Source organism: Canis aureus, chromosome 2 (genome assembly GCF_053574225.1).
Source record: "Canis aureus isolate CA01 chromosome 2, VMU_Caureus_v.1.0, whole genome shotgun sequence".
Taxonomy (NCBI): Eukaryota; Metazoa; Chordata; class Mammalia; order Carnivora; family Canidae; genus Canis; species Canis aureus.
The window spans coordinates 42893534-42916244 of NC_135612.1; the positions used below are offsets into that span (position 1 = coordinate 42893534).

The following is a 22711-nucleotide window of genomic DNA, read 5'->3' on the forward strand; positions in this document are numbered from 1 at the left end:
GCAGGCTCCATGCAGGGAGCCCAACGTGGGACTCGATCCCCGGTCTCCAGGACCATACCCTGGGCCGAAGGCAGTGCTAAACTGCTGAGCCACCTGGGCTGCCCTAAATAAAATCTTTAAAAAAGGAAAAATGACCTTTGGTCTACACAGTATATATTTTCTTGATAAACTGTAAGACTTGATAATTTGTAAACTGCTTCTCATTTTAAATGAATAAAGGAATTAACTTTATTTATTTATTTGGAATTAACTTTTTTTGTAAAATATTTTATTTATTCATGAGAGACACAGAGAGAGAGGCAGAGACACAGGCTGAGGGAGAAACAGGCTCCCCATGGGGAGCCCAATGTGGGACTTGATCCCAGGAACCCCAGATCATGACCTGAGCCGAAGGCAGACAGACGCTCAACCACCGAGCCACCCAGGCATCCTGGAATTAACTTTTTAAAAAACATTATTTGAGAGAGAGAGAGAGAGAGCAGGGGGAGGGGCAAAAGGAGAGGGAGAGAGAAAATAAAATCTCAAGCAGACTCCCTGCTGAGTGTGGAGCCCAACGCAGGGTTCAATCTCACAGCCCTGAGATCATGACCTGAGCTGAAACCTAAGGGTCGGACGCTTAACCAACTAAGCCACGCAGGTGCCCCAGGAATTAGCTTTTTTAAAGAGTCAAATTATAAACATATTTGAAAGCAGAGATTTCTTGGTATTTCCTTGTCACATGATTAATCAAATCAGTCATCCCTTATTGATTCTGCATTATACAATCGCTAACACTGAGGTCCAGCCTCCTTAAAGTGTGCCTCACCCTTGGATATGGGCATCCATATCCCCGCCTCCCTGCACAGTGGCACAGGACATCTTTGCTTCTGCCCTGAGAGCTGCTCCAAGCGTATCACTCGGGTGCCTTCTCTCTACCTTACAGATTTCGGTATGACAAGAGACATCTATGAGACAGACTATTACCGGAAAGGAGGCAAGGGGCTGCTGCCTGTGCGCTGGATGTCACCTGAGTCTCTCAAGGATGGAGTCTTCACCACTCACTCTGACGTCTGGTATGAGAGACTTTTCCTATAACACAAGCGTGGAGCACTCCAGCCTCCACAGATCCCATTGGCTCAGTCCCGAGGGCTTTATTTTTCTCATGTTTTCTGTTCACCATTAGCCTATTTCCAGCTTTGGCTAAGTGTTATGTGGGTCACACTCCTGCATTTCTAAGGGTTCCTGTTGTGGGTGGGCCAGCTAAGGACCATGGGCATTTGTTGGATCTAAAGAATTTATAGGACCAACATCTCTTTCAGTCCTTAGCTGTTCACTAAGTGGCCAGGATACCAGGAGCCAGGACATGGCAGAGAACTTCACCTCTCCCCTGCCTGCCTGCTCTCATTTTATCTTTCCCAACAGATGTGTGTTTGTGTGTGTGTGTGTGTGTGTGTGTGTGTGTGTGCCTCATCTAATTAAAACTTGAGATTGCAGACATTACTCTATTTAGACTGAAAGATTTTAAGTCTGGATGTATTTTCTTGTTGGACCTATCTGCTGTCTGTCCTTTTTCAGTGGGCACCATCATTGACCTGTGTTGACACAGGGATGGTATAGAAAGCAGAACATCTCCCTTAATAAATGTACCTTGGGGTAGAAAGCTTACCAGCTGAGGAATGCAGAGGACTCTGAGTAGTGCCATTTATTGTGATTCATCACCAACATTGCAGAGAGGAGGTCAGGTTCTCAAATACAACCGAGGTCCTTGGCAGGCTCAAACCCTGGCACATCTACCCTCTGACTCTCACAGTTTTCTACCTTCTGGCACGTCAACCAGTTTCTTGGCTGTCCTCTCAGGAGATCCCACTGCTGGTGTGTTACAGAAATGGTAGTTGTTTACTCCTACTGTCTGGATGACCACATAGAGGAGGTATTTAAATAGTGACCGACATCATTTTTTTTTAACCTCGTGAACCTTTCACGGTTCAAGGGCCTTGGATCTTACTTTGAAGACAGGTGCAAATTGGAAATAGCATTTGAATATGACCCAGCAGAGTGCAGTGACTTCTCGAGTTCACGTATGAGATTTGTTTTGCAATCAGCCTGTCCAACATAGTTACCTCTTTGCTGTCAAATCAAAGTGCTCACCATCATTTTTGTTGTAGAGATGATGGGGAGACGACAGGCCTGGGTCTGTTCATGTGTCTGATTATTCTAGCCGCCATGCCTCCAAAAACTCTGAGGTCAGCTTACAGTATGATAACGTAGAAAGAACTGTGAGAGCCAGAGAAAATGAGGGGCAGAATGGGAAGATAAAACTGGAGTTATTAATATCTAATTTTTCCCCAAAGTGTAGTTAGCAACGACTGCAACAAGCAGCAACAAAGGGACATTTAGGGTATTCCATGCCAGTTTTCTCCCACATGACAGCATAGACATTATCAATCAATAATATGTGTATATAAATAAGAGTGGGTATTTGGTATTCATTCCAGTCAATATTCAGGCATTAAGGGTGCTTTAGATTTTTTTTTTAACACAGCCTTTGAGGTTAATGTAGGATAGGCCAGCCAGGACACTGGCGAATAGAGGTCTCTCAGCTGCCTAGGATCTAAAGCTTTCCCTGTCAAAGGAACAGAAATTATTTTAGATTATATTCAATGGCATGGTCATTCCTAAACAGTTGAAAATCTAGAAAAAGTTGCAAAGAGTTTTATTTGACTTTGTAAAATAGACCCCAGAATCTTAGGTTTGGGAGGTATCTCTATGGTCACATCCAGCCCCCAAGTCCCATCCACAGCATCTTTGGCAGCTGGTTGTTGAGCTTTCACTCACATTTCCAGGGACTGCTTACTCCCTCCCTCATGAAAACAGACCACCCTACTTCTGAAGATATCTTTGTTCTTTGTGAATCTTGCTCATGCTGTGCTTATGTTGCCCTCCTGGTGACATCCGTTGGGCCTTCTCTGTGACACATTTGTATACCCTGCTCTGTTTTGACAAGACACCTTGGAGTCACAAGGAAATGGTATCTGTTCTCTAGTTTGGACATTTCCACTTTTTCTGCTGTCCTTTGAGATTCTATTCCCAGGCCCTTGGGCACCATGTTTGCTCCCCCTACAGCTCCCCTGGCACTGTGTCCCTGTCAGTGGTTCCTTTGGGTTAGAAGACACTAGCGTGCCCTCCAGGCCTGGAGGAACCCAAGCACAGAAGTAGGGAGATGGAACCCATAGTGTGTTCCCTTCTTGTGCATCTGAGTCATTCTACAACAGTCTTTATTTCTTGACTCACTAAGGTTTCCAAACTGCCACAAATATCCAGAACTGATTGCACCCCACTTAAAATCAAAATCATTTGCTTCTTTAGTAGCTAATTAATGTTAGCAGGGAACACAGATATCTCTGTAGTTCTTGATTTGCTGCTGGGTAGGACACTGACGTGATCCTGTATTGGTGCACAGAGGCATAGTTACTGAATGTGGACCCCAGGCAGCACTTGTATTGACATGGGAGACTCACAACAAGTTGTACCATTTCTGGGGAAATCCATGCTTGTAATCAGAATAGATGTCACACAAAGGCATTTGTCCAGTGTTTAAAGATGGAATGTATCTACAAAATTCATGCCTTGGTTTTCTGTGAAGGTATTTGTACCAGTGCCTCATTGCAAATTTCCTACTTTGAAAAACATGTGGGTTTTGCATATTTCTTAGCATCCCTGACTGGCTGTGTGGCCTTGGTCAAACCATGGGACAGCTCTGGGCTTTGGTGCTCCATCTGTGAGGTGAAGTCTATTTAGGAATGTCTACACTCCCTATGAGATCTGCAGTGGCTTGATAAATGTTTAAATGGCTCCTGTGACAACTAGTGGTGCCACAAGGCGTGGCCTCTTGGTGTTGGGTAGACATGGTTCAGTCTCTATACATTGGACTTCATACAGCTGATCACATCCCATGAGGAATGATCAGACTCCAGCATTAAGTGGCCCTCGCTGACAAGTGACATTGACATCACACAAGAGTCACCCCAGGGAAAGCATTTATGGAGAGCTTGGCCTGTTACCTGCTATGTTGTTTCACAGGTGTGATCACGAGTACCTGGTGAGGCCCAGAAAATGGTCGGTGTGTACAAGAACAGGGTGATCAGAGACACACTCCCTGTCCTTGAGGGATAAAGTCTTATGGAGAAGAGGCAGGGATCCTGACAGGTTAGAGTCATGGAAGGCTGGCCAGAAGAGATGGGGTTGTGGGACACCCTAAAGTACAAATTGTCACCTATGGAGCAATAAGGATATGGGTTCCTGGCAGTAGGAATGCTGGGGAAGCGAGTGGCAGGACGCACTTGGTGCTTGTGGAAGATGGTGGGATCTCCTTGAGAGAGGAGGCTAGGGTAGAGAGAGACCAAGTAAGGCCTCCAATGTTGTGTGAGGTACTTGGGCCTGATCCTGGAGGTTCTACAAAGACATGTAAAGCTTTTGAAGAAAGAGTGACACAGGAATGTGACCTAGCGCTGTCATTTACAAAGATCATGTTCACTAGAGTGTAATGCTGTATGGAGTAGAGTGTTGGCCAAAGCAGAGGAGTGCTCTGGGCCCAATGAAGACCATGGGCACTGTGGTGGACTCTGAGGAGGCGGAGGCATGGATGGCCTTGGGTTGACTGCTCATGTTAGGCCAGAAGAGCGGGACTGTGTGAGGCAGATGTCAGGTTGAGACTTGTGAAGTGTATGGATAGCCAAGTACCAGGGAGCTTGAGCCAGAGTAGTTGGGGCTGAAGGAGTCCATGTGGGAGCCAGAGTGAGAACGGACTTCTGGAGAGCAGCTGGCACCCCTAGGAGAGCCCATGGGGTGCAAGTGGGTCTGGGAGGAAACTGTGTTCTCAGATGATCCCTCAGGCCAGGCCTGCAGTCAGTAAGAACAGCAGGCTTGTCATGTCTAGAGCTATACCGCCTTATGGATGCAACGGTGAGGAGCAGTAGCCTCCGGGGCGAGCTGCTTACCTGACCAGGACTGCTTCTGCAGGAGGCCCACCACCATAGCCGATGGAGGAGCCGGCAGCCCCAAGCCCAGGCCTCTGAAGGCCATGCTAGGCCTCCGGCTCTTTGGCTTTTCTAGGTCTCTTGTACAACATAAAGGCTATTTCTTGGTCACCAGAAATTTAAAAGGACTTTGGGTGGGTCCATCCTCAGCTAAGATCCTATTTGTGTCTAACATCTACTCTTGGTACCCATTTGCACAGAAACCTTCTGTTCATGGCCAAGTAGCTCTAGCTGAAGCTGTGAGTAAAACGTTATGGTACAGAGTCCGAGGCCCTCCTGCTGCAGGCTTCCAGCCAGGATCCGAGAGCTCTCAGCGGGAAGTGCCGGCCCCAGAATTTTCGGTGCGGCTCTGCCAGCACCCATGGCTTTCCACAGTCCTGTCAGAAGCCCCGCAGGCCGTTTGCTGCTGCCGAGCCTGCTTTATTCTGCTGAAATGAACCGAACATAAAGGCAAATAGACCGAGGAAAATTTGTACAAGGTGGCAGTGTGCGTTGGGAAGGCACCTTTAGTTGGCAGATTACAATATTGCCTTTCTAAACAGTATCTGCCTAAAATTTCTGTGTGCGTGCCTGTGTGTTTTAATTTGTTTTCCAGTAGTTGGATCTTGTAAACCAGCAGGCAGGAGTGCATGCATGGCACAGTCGCTCACAGCTCCCCTTCCTGAATGTACTCCTCAGAACTTTGCCCCACAGCTCAACCCTGCTTGAGGACACCTGGCTGTTCAGGAGCCCTGTCACCAGCTGGCGCTGCCCCCCTCACTCTCCATGCTGTGAGGCTAAGCCCTCCACAGGCCAGCAGCTCCTAGCCCCCGTGGCCTTCTCTTCCCACCAGCCCCACTGGACCTGGGAGATCCCCGTGGAACTTCCCAGTACCCCAGACCAATGACATCAGAACTGTGGTCAGTCATCAGTGTGTTTTAAAAACTCTCCTCTGCAGCCAGCATCGAGAGCTCCTTGGGTATTTGATTGTCCCAGGATGGATTTGAGGCCACTGCCCCACTGTCCCAGCAGGAACCTGCCCTTGATTAGAGAATGAAGCACATTTGGGAGACAGTCCTGCTGGGCCTGTGGCTTTGGTGAGGCCCTGAACTCAGCTTGCCTGGGCTTCCCAGGAGAGAGATTAGGTGCTTCCTTGTCATTGAGGGGACCCTGCAAACTCCCTCCATTTCAGCTTCCTCCACTGTGCCCCAGGGCTGCTTCTCCCCTGCAGGAAACATGAGCAGCAACAGATGAAGATGGAGGTCCATGTGTAGCCGGGGCCGGGCTCACACACAGAAGGCAGTTGCTCAGCACCCGGGCAGGGGGACGCTGGGAAGGAGAGGGCCGTGTGGTCTGCCCTTCCCTTCCTGAGCCCTCACATTCCTCTCTTACCATAGGTCCTTTGGGGTCGTTCTCTGGGAGATCGCCACGCTGGCTGAGCAGCCATACCAGGGCTTGTCCAACGAGCAAGTCCTTCGCTTCGTTATGGAGGGCGGCCTTCTGGACAAGCCGGACAACTGCCCCGACATGCTGTACGTATTTCCTGGGCCCCCTCCACCCGGGCTCACCCTCTGAGTTCCCTCATCAGTGACCCAGGGGGTCAGTGGTCCTGAGAGCCTGTGTCTCTGGCCCGGCAGGTGCCGTTGGTGGGCCGTTTAGAAGAGGGTCATCGGGTCATCCTGATGGAAGAAACCTGTGCCTTTGGGGAGCTACCTCAGTTTCCCCTCACTTCCCTTTTAGTTTAATAGTCAGCACTGCGGTTTCTCAGGCCACACATCTCTGTGAGGTATTTAACCAAAGCAATCCTTACGCATCTTGTCCATGAAAAGTTTTAAAAGGTGGGGGGAGGCGGCAACAGTAGGACTGAGTGCTCTGAAGCCCAAATTCCAGAGCCTGTTGCCACCACCACAGGCCTGAGAGAATGCTCCAGTCTGTGTACACAGTGTGATGGCGGCACTCCTGGCACGCCATGTAGGGCACACCTCAGACCTCTTACCCCACGCCACTGCCACTACTGCCACCATGGTCCTCTCAGGTCTCTTCTTTGTTGAGTGTTTGCAAGAGTCATAAAGCATGGGAGCCACATGCACTCTGGGCTACTTGGCCCTCAGTTCAGCTCACCTCCCTGCAGACACAGCGTGGGGCACGCACAGCGTGGGGCACTGGCAGATCCATCACTTCACTCCACTTCTTAACAAAAAACAAGCTTCTTGTTCCTGAGATTTGTCCAATCCTGGCAGAGCGTTCCCGATGCCCCCCGCCCCCTGTCAGCAGAGGTCAGAGGGCCTCACTGTCTGTCAGAGGAGGGTGTGAAGGTGTTCTTTCTGTGGTTGGGCCACTGGGTCCCAGAGGGTGGAAGGGAGGCTACCACTAGTAGTACCTCAGGACCAATTCAGGGATTTTCCACAAGTGCTTCTCAGGATGTCTTTGGCTTCACGTGAGGAAGATCCCCGAGGAGTTGTCAAGCTGTGTCTATGTCTGTGTCTGTGTGGAGGAGCCCTGGATCTGCTACCTACCTGTATGCCCCAGGCCTCCAGTGCGCACTGCCTCAGGCTAGGCCTCAGGGTGTTGGGCTGGTTTGCAAATGAGTCAGATGCATGTCAGGTGGCTAGCAGGGAAACTGAGGCCTCAACCCTCATGAAAGCTTTTCTTGTCAGAATCTCTCAGCAGTTTCCTCAGGTCAGGAATCCAGACACAGGTATGCTGGCCCCCTTGTTCAGTCTCATCAGATTGACATCTGACGTAGGCTGGGGCCTCCCTCATCTGAGGCTCTGGGCCTCCCTCTTACCTGCCCTCCAGGTGGTCAGCAGGATTCAGCCCCGTGGCTGCAGGATGGGGGTCCTCCCAAAGAATGGGTCTTCTCTCCCTGGAGCAGCTTACTTCTTCATAGCCAGCAAAAGAACCTGTCTCTTTGGGGTATTTACCATTAGTTTTTGCTGACTAAGCCATATCTACCCAAGATGATCTCCCTTTTGGGTAACTCAGAGGCAACTGATGAGAAAACTAACAGAATGAAATCCCATCATCTTCCTTAGTCCAACCCACATCTGGTTGAGGGGCTGCACAGGGCATTTACCTCAGAAGCAAGGATCTTGGGGAGCATCTTAGGGTCTGACGACCACAGCTTGGGAAGCAGAAACCAATGTCCGTCAACAAACCAAGGTTGTGTGTTTTTCCCAAAACACCCTGTCATGACCCGAAGCTGAATTCCCAAGCTCCATGTAGATATGGGAGGCTTTGTTCCCATGGCTCTGACTGTGCAGCTGTGGGGCCCGCAGGCTGGAGGAGACTTGGTACAGCACCCCGCACTTCTGGAGTGCATTAGCTGAGCCCTGTACTCTGTAACTGCTGCTTCTGAATGTTTGCTCAGCTGAAACCTGTTCTGTCCCCTGGACAGCTTGCATGGAGTTAAGAAGACCCAAGATCACTGTAGGGAAGGCAGCATCCCTTCACCTCTGCGTCCATTTTGGGGGCAGGGGAATCCATTGGTCATCTGAGTAGGGCCTAGAGTAGGAAATTTGCATGGTCCTAGACATGGGGCATAGAGTAGGCCCATGAGTGACAGGAAGCTCCACTTTTCCGGGGGGGTGGGCAGGGCAGTGCACATGGGATGCGGGGGGGTAGCTGAGACAGGTGGGGAGACAGTGAGTTTTCCCAGATCCCTCCAGAACCTTCCCAATTAGCTTCTTTAGACTTCAGGACCCAGAAATGGAAGAGACCCAGTTAGCTTCTTTAGACTTCAGGACCCAAAGATGGAAGAGCCTCAAAAGGTCATTTAGTAAAACAAACAAAAAAGGCAGTGCATTTTCTTGCCTAGCATGGAAACGCTCCCTCTCCTGGCCTGTACCAGTTTTTTACTGCAGTTCAACATTATCCCAAACCTAATAGTTAAAAACAACAAGAAGCATTTACCATCCCACAAAGTTTCTGAAGACTGGGAACCCAAGAACAGCTTGCTGGATGGCTCCGGCTCAGTCTCTCAGCCAGGGCTACAGTCAGCAGAAGGCTTGACTGGGGCTGAGACCCCCTTTCAAGGTGGCCCACTCATGTGGCCAAGTGCCATGCAACCGACTTCTAGAGCAGGGCTCAGCAAACTTTTCCTCTAGAAGGGCAGGGAGGAAATATTTTCAGCTCCAGGGGCCTATACAGTCGCAGTGACAGCTACTCACCCCTGTTCTAGTGCAAAAGCAATCACAGATACCACGTGAATGAGCATGGCTATGGCCCAGTAAGACTTGATTTGGGGATCCGGAAATTGGAATTTCCCATAATTTTCATGTCACAAAATATTACTGTTATTTTTATTTTTTTTCAACCATTTATAAATGTAAAAACCATTCTTAGCTCGTAGGCTTTACAAAATCAGACGATAGGCTAGATTTGGGCCATGGGCCTGTAGCTTGCCTACCCTGCCCAAGAGTAAATGATTCCAGAGCAGAGCAGAGCAGAAGCCCCAATGTCCTTTATGGCCTGATCAGAAGCAGCCCTCCTGATGTGAGAGGAGATTGCAGGGGGCCTACCAGGAGGTGGGGATCACTGTGGGGGCTGGTTACCATACCCCACTGACTCCCAGATTCCCTCACAGGTGACTGTTCTCTCTGAACAGTATGTATTCTTGTCAGCCCATCATAAGAAAAATCTTCCTTCTGAGCAAAAATCTAACTAATGGAGCATGAGGAGTGATGCCCATTGAATTTGCATCCAAGTGTCTGGAGTGCCAGAATAGAGGTTGTGGCTGGAATCCGTGGTGTTGTAGTAGCTTAGAAATAGTCTGAGAAAGCCGGTGTGTGTTTCATTCATGTGGCTTGGGGGTGATGAGAGGAGAAGTATTGTTTTTGAGCTTTATCTTTGACTTAGAAAAATGTTGGCCTCTGAAAAACTTGCAGGACTCCTAAAGTTGATCTACCTTCTGGTGCCTGGAGTTTTGATATTAATTTAATATGCCTGGGAAGCAGCCCCCCTGCCATGGGAAAGGCAGTATACTTCCTGTTCCCAGCATTGAGTGACAAGGAAATTCACACGGAGAGGTTACCGTCAGATATTAAATGTTTAATTCACAAGGCATTTCTGCTTTGTCATCCAGAACCCCTGTGGCAAATTGTTCTCCCTTCTGAGAAAATAACAAAATGAAAGGAACTTAGTTGATTGTATAGGGAGTGTCTGTTGTGTCCTGAGTTTATTGATGAGTTTAGGTAAAGAAGAAGTGCTCTGGGAGAGGAGTTCTTTTGTTATAGGTGATGAAAGAATGGATTCCTGTTTCTCCCAGAGGAGAAGAGAGTCACCGAGCTCTTGGGAGTTGCCCAAAAGCCCTGCTGGGCCTCCAGGTAGGAGAGAAACCACTTGGGTGGTGTGGCTCCAGGGGTCTGAACGAGCACCACCGCACCGGGAGGGTAATGTGGGGGCGCGGCGTGCAGTGGCCGCTGAAGGTCCTCAGCTCAGCATCCTTATCTTGGCGATGCCCACAAGCAGGGGAAGTGGGCACCCGGGAGTGCCCAGTAATCCCCATGCCCTCAACAGCACAGTGCACTTAGGCTTTAGAGAAAAGGCTCCATGGTCCAGAGCCACAGAGAATCCAGGCTTGCGAGTCTAAACACCAAACTCAATCTGAATTAATTTAACAAGTGGCATGAGATCAGATTTGGCTTGTGGTTCGCTGGTGGTTCCACATTTCAAATTGACAACAGAGCCCATCTTATGACTCTGTACTTAGACCATGAATGTCCTTGAGTCCCTGTGGCTACGTGCTGACTGCGGACATCCCAGAGACGGGACTATAAGGCACAGCCCCAGCTGTCACAAGTCCGGCGGCAGAAGGACTGGATTCTAATGCTTCAGGATAAAGCTAGAGCAAAGACCTGTATGGGTTCATAAGCCAAGAGGCCAGATCATTTTGCAATGTCACATGTCCAGACCCTGGCCAGGGTGGGCCTCAGTATCCGGTGCTCAGGAAGGAATTTGAACTTCTTGCCTTGAGAGTCACCCATAGATGAGTCTGAAACAGATTCAGTAGTCTCTGGGGGGGTGGGGGTGGGGGTTGGGGGGGGTTGCAGTTTTCTTTTTTTTTTTTTTTTTCCCTTTTTAAGATTTTATTTGAGGGAGAGAGAGTACAGCAGAGGAGAGGGGCAGAGAGAGAGGGAGAAGCAGACTCCCTACTGAGCATCCCATGACCCAGAGATCATGACCTGAGCCGAAGGCTGAGTCACCCAGGCACCCCTGCTTTGTGGTTTTCAAACATGCTTTTTCCTGTTGCTGACTAAAACTCCCTCATCCCTCATCCCTAGTAATCCTGTGCTGGTTTTGTGGGAATCGGGTACTTGAATAGAATCCAGTCAGGAATGGCCGTTCCTGCCTGGCTAACCTTGCGACCATGGGCTGTCCCGTGGTACCTGGGCCCTGCATTTGATATGGGTCCAAAGGCAGAGTGGCCTGGGGTGAGGGGTCAGGCAGGCCTGCTGTCGCACTGCCAACCTCAGCAGAGAAGTGGCTCATGAGACAGTCAGGCAGAGTAGGGGCACACCAAGCCCCTTGGGGTCTTTCTGGAATCTGGTCTTTGTTGGGACAGTGGCCACATGGACCAAGGTTGGGCCGCCTCTCACACCTTGGCTTCTGCTCCCAGCCTGTGCGCATGACAATAGGGACGAGTAGGGTGGCAATCCAGAGGCCCCTCTGTGTGCAGGTTGGGAGGGGGTGGGCCTCACACTGCCCCCTGGGATTCTTCCCCCCCCCCCATCTCCGTGAATTGGTTTACCAGCTTCCCCACAGGGCAGGGCAGCAAGTAGCTCCAAGTGAGGGGCCTGCGCACCCCCCTCCGCCCCCACAAGGGGGCATCCGGGAAAGAGCTGCACTGCCTCAACAGAGCGACCTAGTTGTAAAACGTGCTTTTTTTTTAAAGGGGAGTTTAATCAGCCCATAAATCCTTCTAGAGTCTACTGGAAAGTTTTCTTGTGGAGATAGTGTAAACAAGGTTCTCAAATCCTACAGAGTAAAAAAGGCTTCCTTTTATGGGCAGCCCTGGAAGGGCTGTGACTCGAGTGGTTTGAGAAAGGCATCACATGGCCCATGTGTTGATGTCACGCCAGTCGCTCCCTGGCTGGTGGCACCTCTAGCACCCCCTCCCCCCACCCCACCCCTTACCACAGCCACCCTGAGCCAGGGCACCTCACATGTTCTTGGCCCTGGCTGCGCTGCTGCTACTCAGGGATGAGTCAGTCAGCGGGAGAGGAAATCACAGCTGAGCCATGGAGAGGAGTTTCCTGTATTTATGGCCCGATTTATTTTTTTTGGGGGGGGGGGGGCAGGGGTCCTAGGCAGTGATGGGGGGTCAGGGAAGGCTTGTTGGCCATCTGCCCCCAGGCAGGAGCTGCCTGCTTATCAATGCAAATCCCCTACAGCACTTGTGACAGAAGGAGAGGAACCCTTTTCCTAGGAGGACTGCCTTTGCCTTTGTTGAGGTGGAGAAAATGCCTCTTTTCCTGAGGCAGGTGGTGTTTAAAGCACAACCCTACTCTTTCCCTGAGAACTCCATCCCACTCCACCCTCACTGTTTTGGGGACCTCGGACAACTTTTTTAATGTTTTGGTGCTTCCACTGCTTCATCTACGAAGTGGGGATATATTATAAGGTGCCTACTTCTCAACTTGTGAAGATTAAAAGTAGTTCACGGCGTAAACCCTGCCTGCCAGCCCATGGATGCACCCAGTGGATGCACCGACCGAAGCATAGCCCTGCCCTGGGACTGGTGGCATGGCCAAGGTGCAGGTGGTTTTGTTGGGAGGGGGAAAATCTAGTCAGCCTTCATATTTTGTCCAGATCTTTTTCTGCTAGAGCACAGTGGCCAATGTTTTTGGTAAAGGGCCATGCAGCGAATACTTTGGGCTTGTAGGCCAAACGGTCTGTGTTCCAACCACTCAACTAGAACTTGTCTCTTGAAAGCAGCCTGGACATATGTAAACAAGTGGGCATGGCTGTCCCAATAAAACGTGATTTATAGGAACAAGCAGCAGCACAAACAGAAAGCCTTGCTCCTGTTCCCACCCTCCTTCAAGGTCACCTACTCTGCCCTCCACCACCTGACCCCTTCCCCCCAGGTCTTTCAAGGTAGTTAGTTAGCTTAGAAGCTTTCCCTGCAGGCTGGTTTCTGTGTCCCACAGGGCTTCTCCCCTGGCTTCTCCCCTGGGCCAGACATAAGCTAGCGGTCAGTCTAACAGGAAGCGAGAAGCCAATTTGGGGTGTTCTGTGCTTCTTAAAAATGGGGAGTTCCATTTAGCCATTTTTATTAAAAAACATCTCTCTAGCTAGAATCTCTCAAACAAAATGGAGAATAGAATTTTCGGGCGAGAACGGCAGTAGAAGGGCAGGTTCTTTTGTTTGAAGATCACAGGAGAAGAGCCACTGGCCAGTTCCTCCTCAGAACCATGGCCTCGTCCAGCTCTGTGGCCAGCCTGGATGTTTGTGCCATCACCCTCCTTTTTGCTCCCCAGGTCTCCTAAGCTGGGTCTCTCTGTCCTGTGGTTCAGTAAGAAGCACCCCTTCCTCCCCTGGCCACCCCTGGCTCAGGGCCTGAGGCTTCCAGCTCTCCAGTGGGGAGCTCCGTCCCACTGCCAGGACTTGGTGGTGGTCCACTTGACTCTGAGGGCTTCTCAGAGGTTGGCAGCCCTGGTGCCATCATGCCCAGCGGATGAGACCCAGCCTGGACATCACGCTGTGTCTCCGCCTGCCTCTTTCTTGGGCGGGGGGGGTATCTCCTGCACAGGCTGGCCCTCCCTGCCTGGTGGGGTCCTGACTGCAGGTCTTCCCTGGGACTGTCACTCAATTCAGTGCAGCCTGGGGCTATGTAGGGTTTTTGTTTTTCTTTTTTAAGATTTATTTGTTTTAGAGAGAGTGGCAGGAGGGCCAGAGGAAGAAAGAGTGTCGGGCAGACTCCCCTGTTGGGTGCAGAACCCGATGCGGGGCTCGATCACAGGACCCTGAGATCACGACTGGAGCCGAAACCCGGCCACCCCCGCTCCCTATGTCTTAGAGCTCTCACCATACAGATTGCGTGTGGCCCTGGATCTGTCCTTTCTTGGAAAACGAGAGTTTAGGTTTCGTCTCACAGAGGGCCCGGGTCCCAGGGGGAAGTGAGAGCAGATGGGAGAAGTGGAAGGCTGCTCGCTCGGGCCACCAGGAGGGAGAGGCAGAGGCTCCGAGCTGCCGTGCCATCGGGGTGCCCAAGTCCGGGGGGACCGCAGCGAACAGTCCGTTCGCAGCCCGGCCCATCTCCTGTCTGTGTGCACCATAGGTTTGAGCTGATGCGCATGTGCTGGCAGTACAACCCCAAGATGAGGCCTTCCTTCCTGGAGATCATCAGCAGCATCAAGGACGAGATGGAGCCCGGCTTCCGGGAGGTCTCCTTCTACTACAGCGAGGAGAACAAGCCGCCCGAGCCGGAGGAGCTGGACCTGGAGCCGGAGAACATGGAGAGTGTCCCCCTGGACCCGTCGGCCTCCTCGTCGTCCCTGCCTCTGCCTGACAGACTCTCAGGACACAAGGCCGAGAACGGCCCAGGCCCTGGCGTGCTGGTCCTGCGAGCCAGCTTCGATGAGAGACAGCCTTACGCGCACATGAACGGGGGCCGCAAGAACGAGCGGGCCTTGCCTCTGCCCCAGTCTTCGACCTGCTGATCCCTGGAGCCCGAATCCCGTGCAGACAGTAACGTGTGTGCACGCGGGGCGGCGGGTGGGGGGGAGTTCTAACAATCTAGCCACAGCCTCCTGTACCTCAGTGGATCTTCAGAACTGCCAATGCTGCCCGCGGGAGACGGCTTCTCTGCAGTAAACACGTTTGGGATGTTCCTTTTTTCAATATGCAAGCAGCTTTTTATTTCCCTACCCAAACCCTTAACTGACATGGGCCTTCAAGAACCTTAACGACAACACTTAATAGCAACAGAACACTCGAGAATCGAGTCTCCTCACTCCCCGTCTCTTCTCAGACCTGTCTCCCTCCCTCCCTCTCACATTTCTCTCTCTTTCTCTCTCACCTTTCTCTTTCTTTATGCTTCAAAATGGAAAAACCTTTGCTGCAAGTCCATCTGGGACGCCCTTTTGATCAGAGTAAGGAACTAACTGGCTGTCCCTCCCCGCGGCCCCACGTCACCCTGGACACACCTGCCTGTCACCGTAGGTCTTTATAAACATACACGCACATGAACACATTGAGACGGATTTTTTTTAACTGTATCTCTCACCTTTTTAGGAACATACAAAATTGAAAAAGGGTCATCGTTCATTCAAGGTTGTTACCATTTTAATGCTGCCAAATTCTGCCAAATCCTTGACTTCCTCCCTCCCAGCCCCGCACCAATTCCCTTGTTCCCAGAGGCATGGGGCCAGCATGGCATCTAGTCTGCCTGCTGAGGCTGCAGTCCATCCGATCACCCCTGGTGTTCCTCTCCAGTCTTACATTCACGCAGGTCTAGTTGCTCCTGACTAGGTTAATATTGGGGAGAAGTGGGCAGATGGGGAGCTTCTCTCCATGAAGCCTAGGAGAGGCCGAAGCCTCCTACCCCGCACCCGCCCGCCAGCCCCCAGCAATTCTGGAGGAAACAGGCCCTGTGGAGAGTCTGGCAGACAGGCTTGAAGGGGAGGTCACGCACGTGCCAGTCTCCTGTCCCCCACCCCTCAACCCCAGCCCCCACTCCCGGCCCCCCAGGATGCAGACGGGAAGGAGTTTCCAGGGACTCAGCCCAACTGTTGGTGCAGGTTTGCAAGGAAAGAAATTCAAACACCACCACAACAGTAAGAAGAAAAGCAGTAAACAGATTCAAGCATTCTAAGCTTTGTTGACATTCTCTCTGTTACTAGGACTTCTTCATGGGTCTTACAGTTCTATGTTAGACCATGAAACATTTGCATACACATCGTCTTTAATGTCACTTTTATAACTTTTTTACGGTTCAGATATTCATCTATACGTCTGTACAGAAAAAAAAAAGCTGCTATTTTTTTTGTCCTTTATCTTTGTGGATTTAATCTATGAAAACCTTCAGGTCTACCCTTCTTCCCTTTCTGCTCACTCCAAGAAACTTCTTATGCTTTGTACTAGCGTGCGTGACTTTCTTCCTCTCTTCCCAGTAACCAATACTTCTATAACATAATTTGCCATGAACTGTTTGATGCCTTTTTATAAACACTCCCTCCCCTCCCCGCTCCCTCTACCCGTTAGCTCCGTTCTAACCCATAGGCTCTGTGGGCACGAGGCTGGCGCAGGAAGCAGGCTGGGGGTGGTGGGCGCCCCCCCAGTGGGAAGGCCCCCCCACTCCTCAGCCTGCTCCCACACAGCGCTGGAGTCTGTTACAGTGCAAGACATGATACAAACTCAGGTCAGAAAAAAAAAAAGGTTAAATATTTCGCACATCCTTGTTCAGTGTTTCAAGTCACCGTTGTTGGAAAGTCTCACCTTCTCTTGCCCTCACCTTTGTTTCGGTTGTGACACACATATATCTATTTTTTTAATTCTTGGGTACAACAGCAGTTTTAGCTGCAGACACTAGGCATCTGGATTACTAGTTTTTGGGGTTTGGGGTTGTTTTTTTTTTTTTTTTCATTTTTTTAAAATGGATATTTAATCCTTCCCATCCCATGAAAAAGAGCTGCTGAGTCCAAGGGTGCAGTGGAGCAGGGCTTCCGCCACCACCCTCCAGACCAACCTACCTGTCTTTAGAACCAGAAAATCCCCAGGCACCTCCTTGGCACTGCAGGGGGCACAGGGTGTGCAGGGGCAGCCGCCTCCTCCAGGCTGTCAACCAGCCTCCCACTGCCCCCCATGTCCGTGGCCAGAGGGCCGGGTCGGGGTGAGCGCAGAGCCGCAGTGGCTGGGGAGCCCCTCTGCTCGCTCCCAGGGGACCAGGGCCCCAGCCTGGCCTGCTTTTCCTTGGCCAGGAATCCAAGTCTTCGGGGGCCTGGGGGTCTTGTTTTGTTTAGTTTTTAGCACTTCTCACCAGAGTGATGACAGCGCACAAGTTGCTTCTGGGATGGAAATGTTTAAATTATGAGTAAGAACAAAGCTAAAATATGAGGATTACTAGTTGTGACTGGAGATTAAACACGAGAAAGCAAGTGCATAGTGCGTTTCTGCTTGTCTGGAGCTTCAGTCCTACAATATTCTCTAGCCTCTGTTCCATAGTTTTTTCCCTTAAAAAAAATGAGAAAAAAGAAAAAAGTTAATTAAGAAGGTATTATATGTAGGAGTTTTCTTTTAATTTATTTTGTGATATCAGTTTCAATCACTGTAAAGAAGCCCCATTATGAATTTAAATACTGAGAAAAGGGTTTTGTGTGTATGTGTGTAAGACAGGACAGTTTTTGGGTTTTTTGGGTTTTGTTTTTGGGTTTTTGTTTTGTTTTTCAAACATTTATCTACCTCACTCTTATTTTTTATATGTGTATATATACAAAAGAATACATCTCACATTTCTCAGCACCTGACAATATGCCGTTGATACTGGTAACCTCATCTACACCACAGGCCACACACACCAGGCGAGGCAGGGAGAGGCCAGGCTGTATTCCTGGGTCGAAGCAACACTAATACACCTCTCCACTTATGTCAGACAGCTTGCCTTTTTCTGGGATATCTCGTTTTGTGTTGCTTTTGTTCTTCTCCTAACTTGGTTTCCTAAGAGGTTGTGAGGTGTTAGGATTTCCTTCCTCTCGGCCTGGTGTGTGTGTGGGGGGGGGGGGGGGGGCAGGGCGGGGCGGGCTGCACTCTGCTGTCTGCTGGGAGGTGAGCAGAGGGCCAGAGCATGCAGTGGGGGAGGGGTGCTGCTGCTTGGCAGTCCCAGGCCGGCTGTCTTTAAACCAGCCTCTGTGCAGATTGAATGACAAACAGATTCTGTCATTGGAAGAGCACTCACTTCCTTGGTTTTGAGCACTGGAAGTACTGAGGGGGGCAGGCAGGCAGTTTCTGGGTTAGGATCATACCTGGCAAGGTGCCACGGTGGCGTGGCCCAGGCCTGCTCCAGGTGGGGACAGGATGTCATTGCGCTGGGTCCATCTTATGGTGCAGCCACGTCAGTACTCTTGAGAGCTCAGTCCGCCAGGCCTCCTGCTGGAGAATGCAGAGGTTCCTGATCTGCTAGCCAGTCCCATTCAGGATGTACAGAGAAGACAAGTCCCCCTCTCTCCAGATTGTTCATCCACTTCACCCTCACCTCCTCCTCCCCCAGGGGAAAACAGAGACCAAACCTCCAGGCTGGATAGGGGGGGCCGGTGGTCGGCGCCCAGCCTCCTGCTGGGGTGGTGTGCGACCCGCCGGAGCTGTGCCTTCATCCCGTCCTCCTGCTGCTCACAGGGGTGGACGGCACATGTCCCAATTCCAGCAGCTGCTCTCACAGGCACTGGTGACTCTATCTGGGAAACATGGTGGGGGGTTTTCCCAAAGTGTGGATGGCTCCTTTCAGTTCCAGTACTGCAGTGAAGCTCAGGAGCACTCTTCCTCCTGCGAGAACACTATGCTCTCTTCCCAAGGCCCCTGGCATCTTAAGGTCACTGAGAAATACTGTTGGATCAGGGTTTTCTTCTTCCACACTGTAGATGACCCCTTGGAATAGTGGCCGCTCCTCTTTTGCACATACCTACCGGTTTCCACAACTGGATTTCTACAGATCATTCAGCTGGTTATAAGGGTTTTGTTTAAACTGTCCGAGTTGTTGGTGTCCTCTTGTTTTTGTCTTCTGTAGGTGGTTTTTCTTTAAGTAGAAAGAAAACATTAATAGTGTAGTGCCCATCATAACCAATGCTTCAGAAACACTTAAATAAAAAAAAATTTTTTTGCTTGTGTGATGGTGCAGTCATTTTACTGGACCAAACCACCCACCTTGACTATCCCAAGGCATCATCTATCCACAGTTCTAGCCTAATTTTATGCTGATTTTCCAATCTCTTCTTGATTTTTCTCTTTTGTACGCTCCAAATAATCTAATCAAGCTGAGTTGTGGCATTTTTCCATGCAACCTTCTTCTGACAGCGGCTCACACTGCTTGAAGTGACGTGAACCACTGAGGCACATCATTGAATTGATGTGAGCGTTAAAACATTAGCACACACGGCCCTTCCCTGAGGCAGCAGGAGCTGGTGTATTCTGGAGACACTGTCGAACTTCAGCTGTGTGACACCCAGACTACCCCAGCTCTCTCTTTATGGGATGTCATGACATTTGACACACAATTGGGATGTGCTTCCTCCTTGGAAGATAGAAGACCGTGTTCTTGGACAACACTGGCCTCTCCTTCCAGCATGTTTCTTGTGACTTGGGACAACATTTCAATGGTAGGAAAAGTGGCTTGGTAAAATTGGGAAAAAAAAAAAAAAGTGGCTATTGGGGAACTACCCAATGGCAAAATGCTTAGCAGTTGCGGCGTGCTGTGGTTGGGATAACAGATTTACAAGCCAAATATGATGCCAAACTCTAGGCCGGCTTGTTCCACCAAAGCCCCTTTCTCAGCAGCTCACCTCCATTGGCAGGTGGCTGCACATATGATGCAGGCTGCTGTTGCATCCTGTTGCTGGAAAGATCACACTAGCTCAGATCGGTGAGGAGTCTAGGATGCTTGGTCCCAGGTCCTCAGCTGTTACTGCTGGGTCTTCCTTGGGGGGGCTGGTGTCAAAGGCAACTCCTTTCCAAAACATAGGCCCCCACTCCTGTTGACAGTAAAGCTCCACAGTATGCCTTGGCCCATTCCAGCAGTCCCACTAATGTATTTAAGGTCTGGGGTTTGTTCTTTTGTTACTGTTACTTTTGTGTTTGTTGGCTGTTTTTTTGTTTTTTGTTTTTTAAATTTCCTGGGCTAAGCAGCATTGGGAGATACGGACCAGATCCACTCTCTAAGCACCGGTTATGAAAGTCAACCTTTCTTATTCCCCTCTGACTAGTCGGTGGTACAAATGAGAATTTCAAGAGAGGATGTTGTTTAGATTGAACCTCTGTTGCCAGAGATGCTGAAGATACAGACCTTAGACAGGCCTCCAGCTTACATGACTCGTTCACTTCAAGAAAAAGCAGACTGAACACTCTTTGACAGTGGGATGATGAGGCAGTAGGAAACCACTGTTAACAGGGTCATGACATGACATGAAGCCAAGAATGGCAAGCAGAAGGGTATGGGGTTGGGAAGAAGTGTGGGCCATGTTTTGAACTTGATGGTTTCTGAAGGTATCAGACCACATCAAGTCTCAACAGTCATCCATGGGCATTTGGTTTCAACAAAGAAACTGACATCCTCCTTTGGAAACTGTTGTTGCAGAGTTCAGTGAAATCGTTCAAAGAACTCGAACTGCATTGCACCCGTCAGTTGTCAGTTCTGAGGCATGACGTTAGGGTTTTGTTTTATTTTGTTTATGCAAGAACATAATCACTCATCTGTATGTCCACGTTTGTGTGTGTCCACATCTTTCTGGTAAACATTGTTCTAATTAGTCACTCATTAGCGTTTTCAATAGGGCTCTTAAGTCCAGTAGATTACGGGTAGTCAGTTGACGAAGATCTGGTTTACAAGAACTAATTAAATGTTTCATTGCATTTTTGTAAGAACATAGAATAATTTTATAAAATGTTTGTAGTTTATAATTGCTGAAAATAATTTAAAGACACTTTTTTTTCTGTGTGTGCAAATATGTGTTTGTGATCCATTTTTTTAGGACACCTGTTTACTAGCTAGCTTTACAATATGCCAAAAAAAAAAAAAAAAAAAAAAAAAGGATTTTTCCCTGACCCAGGCCGTGGTTCACCCTCTTTTCCCCCATGCTTTGTGCCCTAGTTTATAACAAAGGAATGATGATTTAAGAAGTAGTTCTGTATCTTCAGTATCTTGGTCTTCCAGAACCCTCTGGTTGGGATCATCTTTGGTCATTTCCCTTTGGAGTGTAGCTACTTTAACAGAGAGAACCTCATTGGCCAAGGACACAGCAAAGGTGTTGCAGCTCAGCAGTGCGTTTGGCACTCCTGAGTATCTGGTTTGGTTGGTTTGGTGGTTCCCATTGTCGTGCAATGCCCAGAGAGGGAAGGACTTGATGGCACAACTAATGGTTTCACAGTGATCACAGCATACATACAGACTTATCACATGAATGATGGTAATTCTGGTGCACACAGGCCGTTTGCTTACATGCCTCATATTGTGATTAGCGCTTTGTTATAACAAGGAAGAGACCCTATTTATTTTATTTAAGGCAGAACACTGAAGACACATTTTTCTAGTCCAAAACAAGTCCTTTTCAATAAAAACTACACACATGAAAATGTGTTTCAGTTGGACTCCATTTCCTCTAACTCCCAATGGATTATTGGCCATGTCTACACTTCTCCACAAAAATCTCTATCATTAGAAACATCTGGATGCTTTGCACTACATGGGAGAAAGGTCCAGAAACATTTTTGTTTTCAACTGTTCAGTCAGATGTTTGGCGTTGCATAGACACATCCACAGGTGGAATAGATGCTTGGCAAAAACACCTGTCTGCTTTCTAAGCCAGTGAGGTTGAGGTGAGAGGTTTGCCAGAGTATGTCTACCTCTGGGACAAAAAAACAAAAAAACAAAAAAAAAAAAACAAAAAAAAATCAAACCAGAAGGCGCAATGGAATGGATGCATCGCAAATAATGCATTTTCTGAGTTTTCTTGTTTAAAAAACGTTTTTTAAAAAAGTAAAAAAAAAAAAAAAAGTAATAACATGGCCAATTTGTTACATAAAATGACTTTCTGTGTATAAATTATTCCTAAAAAAAAAAATTCCTCTGTTTATATAAAAAAAAATCAGTAGATGAAAAAAATTTCAAAATGTTTTTGTATATTCTGTTGTAAGAATTTATTCCTGTTACTGCGATATACTCTGGATTCTTTACATTATGGGAAAAAAAAAGAAACTTTGTCTATTTTGAATGGCTGAAGCTAAGGCAACTTTAGTTTCTCTTACTCTGCTTTTTTCTAGTAGTTAAAGTACTACATGGTTTAAGTTAAATAAAAGAATTCTGTATGCATTTTTGGTCTCTGATTTCGTTCCTCTCCCTTTCTGGAAGGATCACCACGCTTCTGAGGCAGGGAAGCTGAGCTACGTGTGGCATGTGTGTTCACACATGTCGCTTGGAGGTGTTCTGTGTGAAGGCTTTGCTTTATTTCTGACAGCTGAACCTTCTCAGCATGCAAATTGCTGGGGAAGACAAGGAAGCTATTCTGTTTCTCACTCCATTAAATCAGCTAGAAGAAAATCTGAATACATAAAATATAGAAATCTGTTTTTGACTGATTTGGAGACTTTTCCTCTATCTTCCACTGACAAGTCAAGCCAGGGCAGGTTTGCTGTAGGTGACTCTGGGACAAAGGACTTAAACTTCACATTTCCTGTCCTGGCTGGTACCTCACAGCCACCATACCTACTCAGGACGCAGGGGAGAAGTAAGCAAGCACACAGAGGACGTGGCTCGCTGGAGGTGTTCAGAAGGTTACCTTCTAGCTGATGATCTTGGCCTGTCCCCAGGCCTCTACCATCCAGGCATCTTTTTTTTTCCCCCAGGGGAAATGGCCATAGTAAAAAATGTGAATATATGTTCAAAGGAAACAAGCTGTAAATGTTGTGGAATCACACCAGAGATGTATAGACACATCAGGAGGGCAAGCTGATCATTTCACTGAACTTTGATCATAGGAAACTACTCCAGGAACAAAGCCAGGCCACCATATAAA

The 22711-nt window shown here is 48.9% G+C and overlaps 1 protein-coding gene across 2 annotated transcripts in view; it reads left to right on the forward strand.

Moving 5' to 3' along the window:
• IGF1R (insulin like growth factor 1 receptor) overlaps positions 1 to 22008 on the forward strand; it is a 303627-nt gene extending 281619 nt beyond the window's left edge. For both annotated transcript variants that reach the window (XM_077870111.1, XM_077870116.1), the window contains exons 19-21: positions 923 to 1052; positions 6392 to 6526; positions 14275 to 22008. In XM_077870111.1, coding sequence (XP_077726237.1) covers positions 923 to 1052; positions 6392 to 6526; positions 14275 to 14656 — 647 coding nt within the window. In that variant the 3' untranslated portion in view covers positions 14657 to 22008. The remainder of the gene's footprint in view (positions 1 to 922; positions 1053 to 6391; positions 6527 to 14274) is intronic.
• Positions 22009 to 22711: the final 703 nt, after the last annotated feature.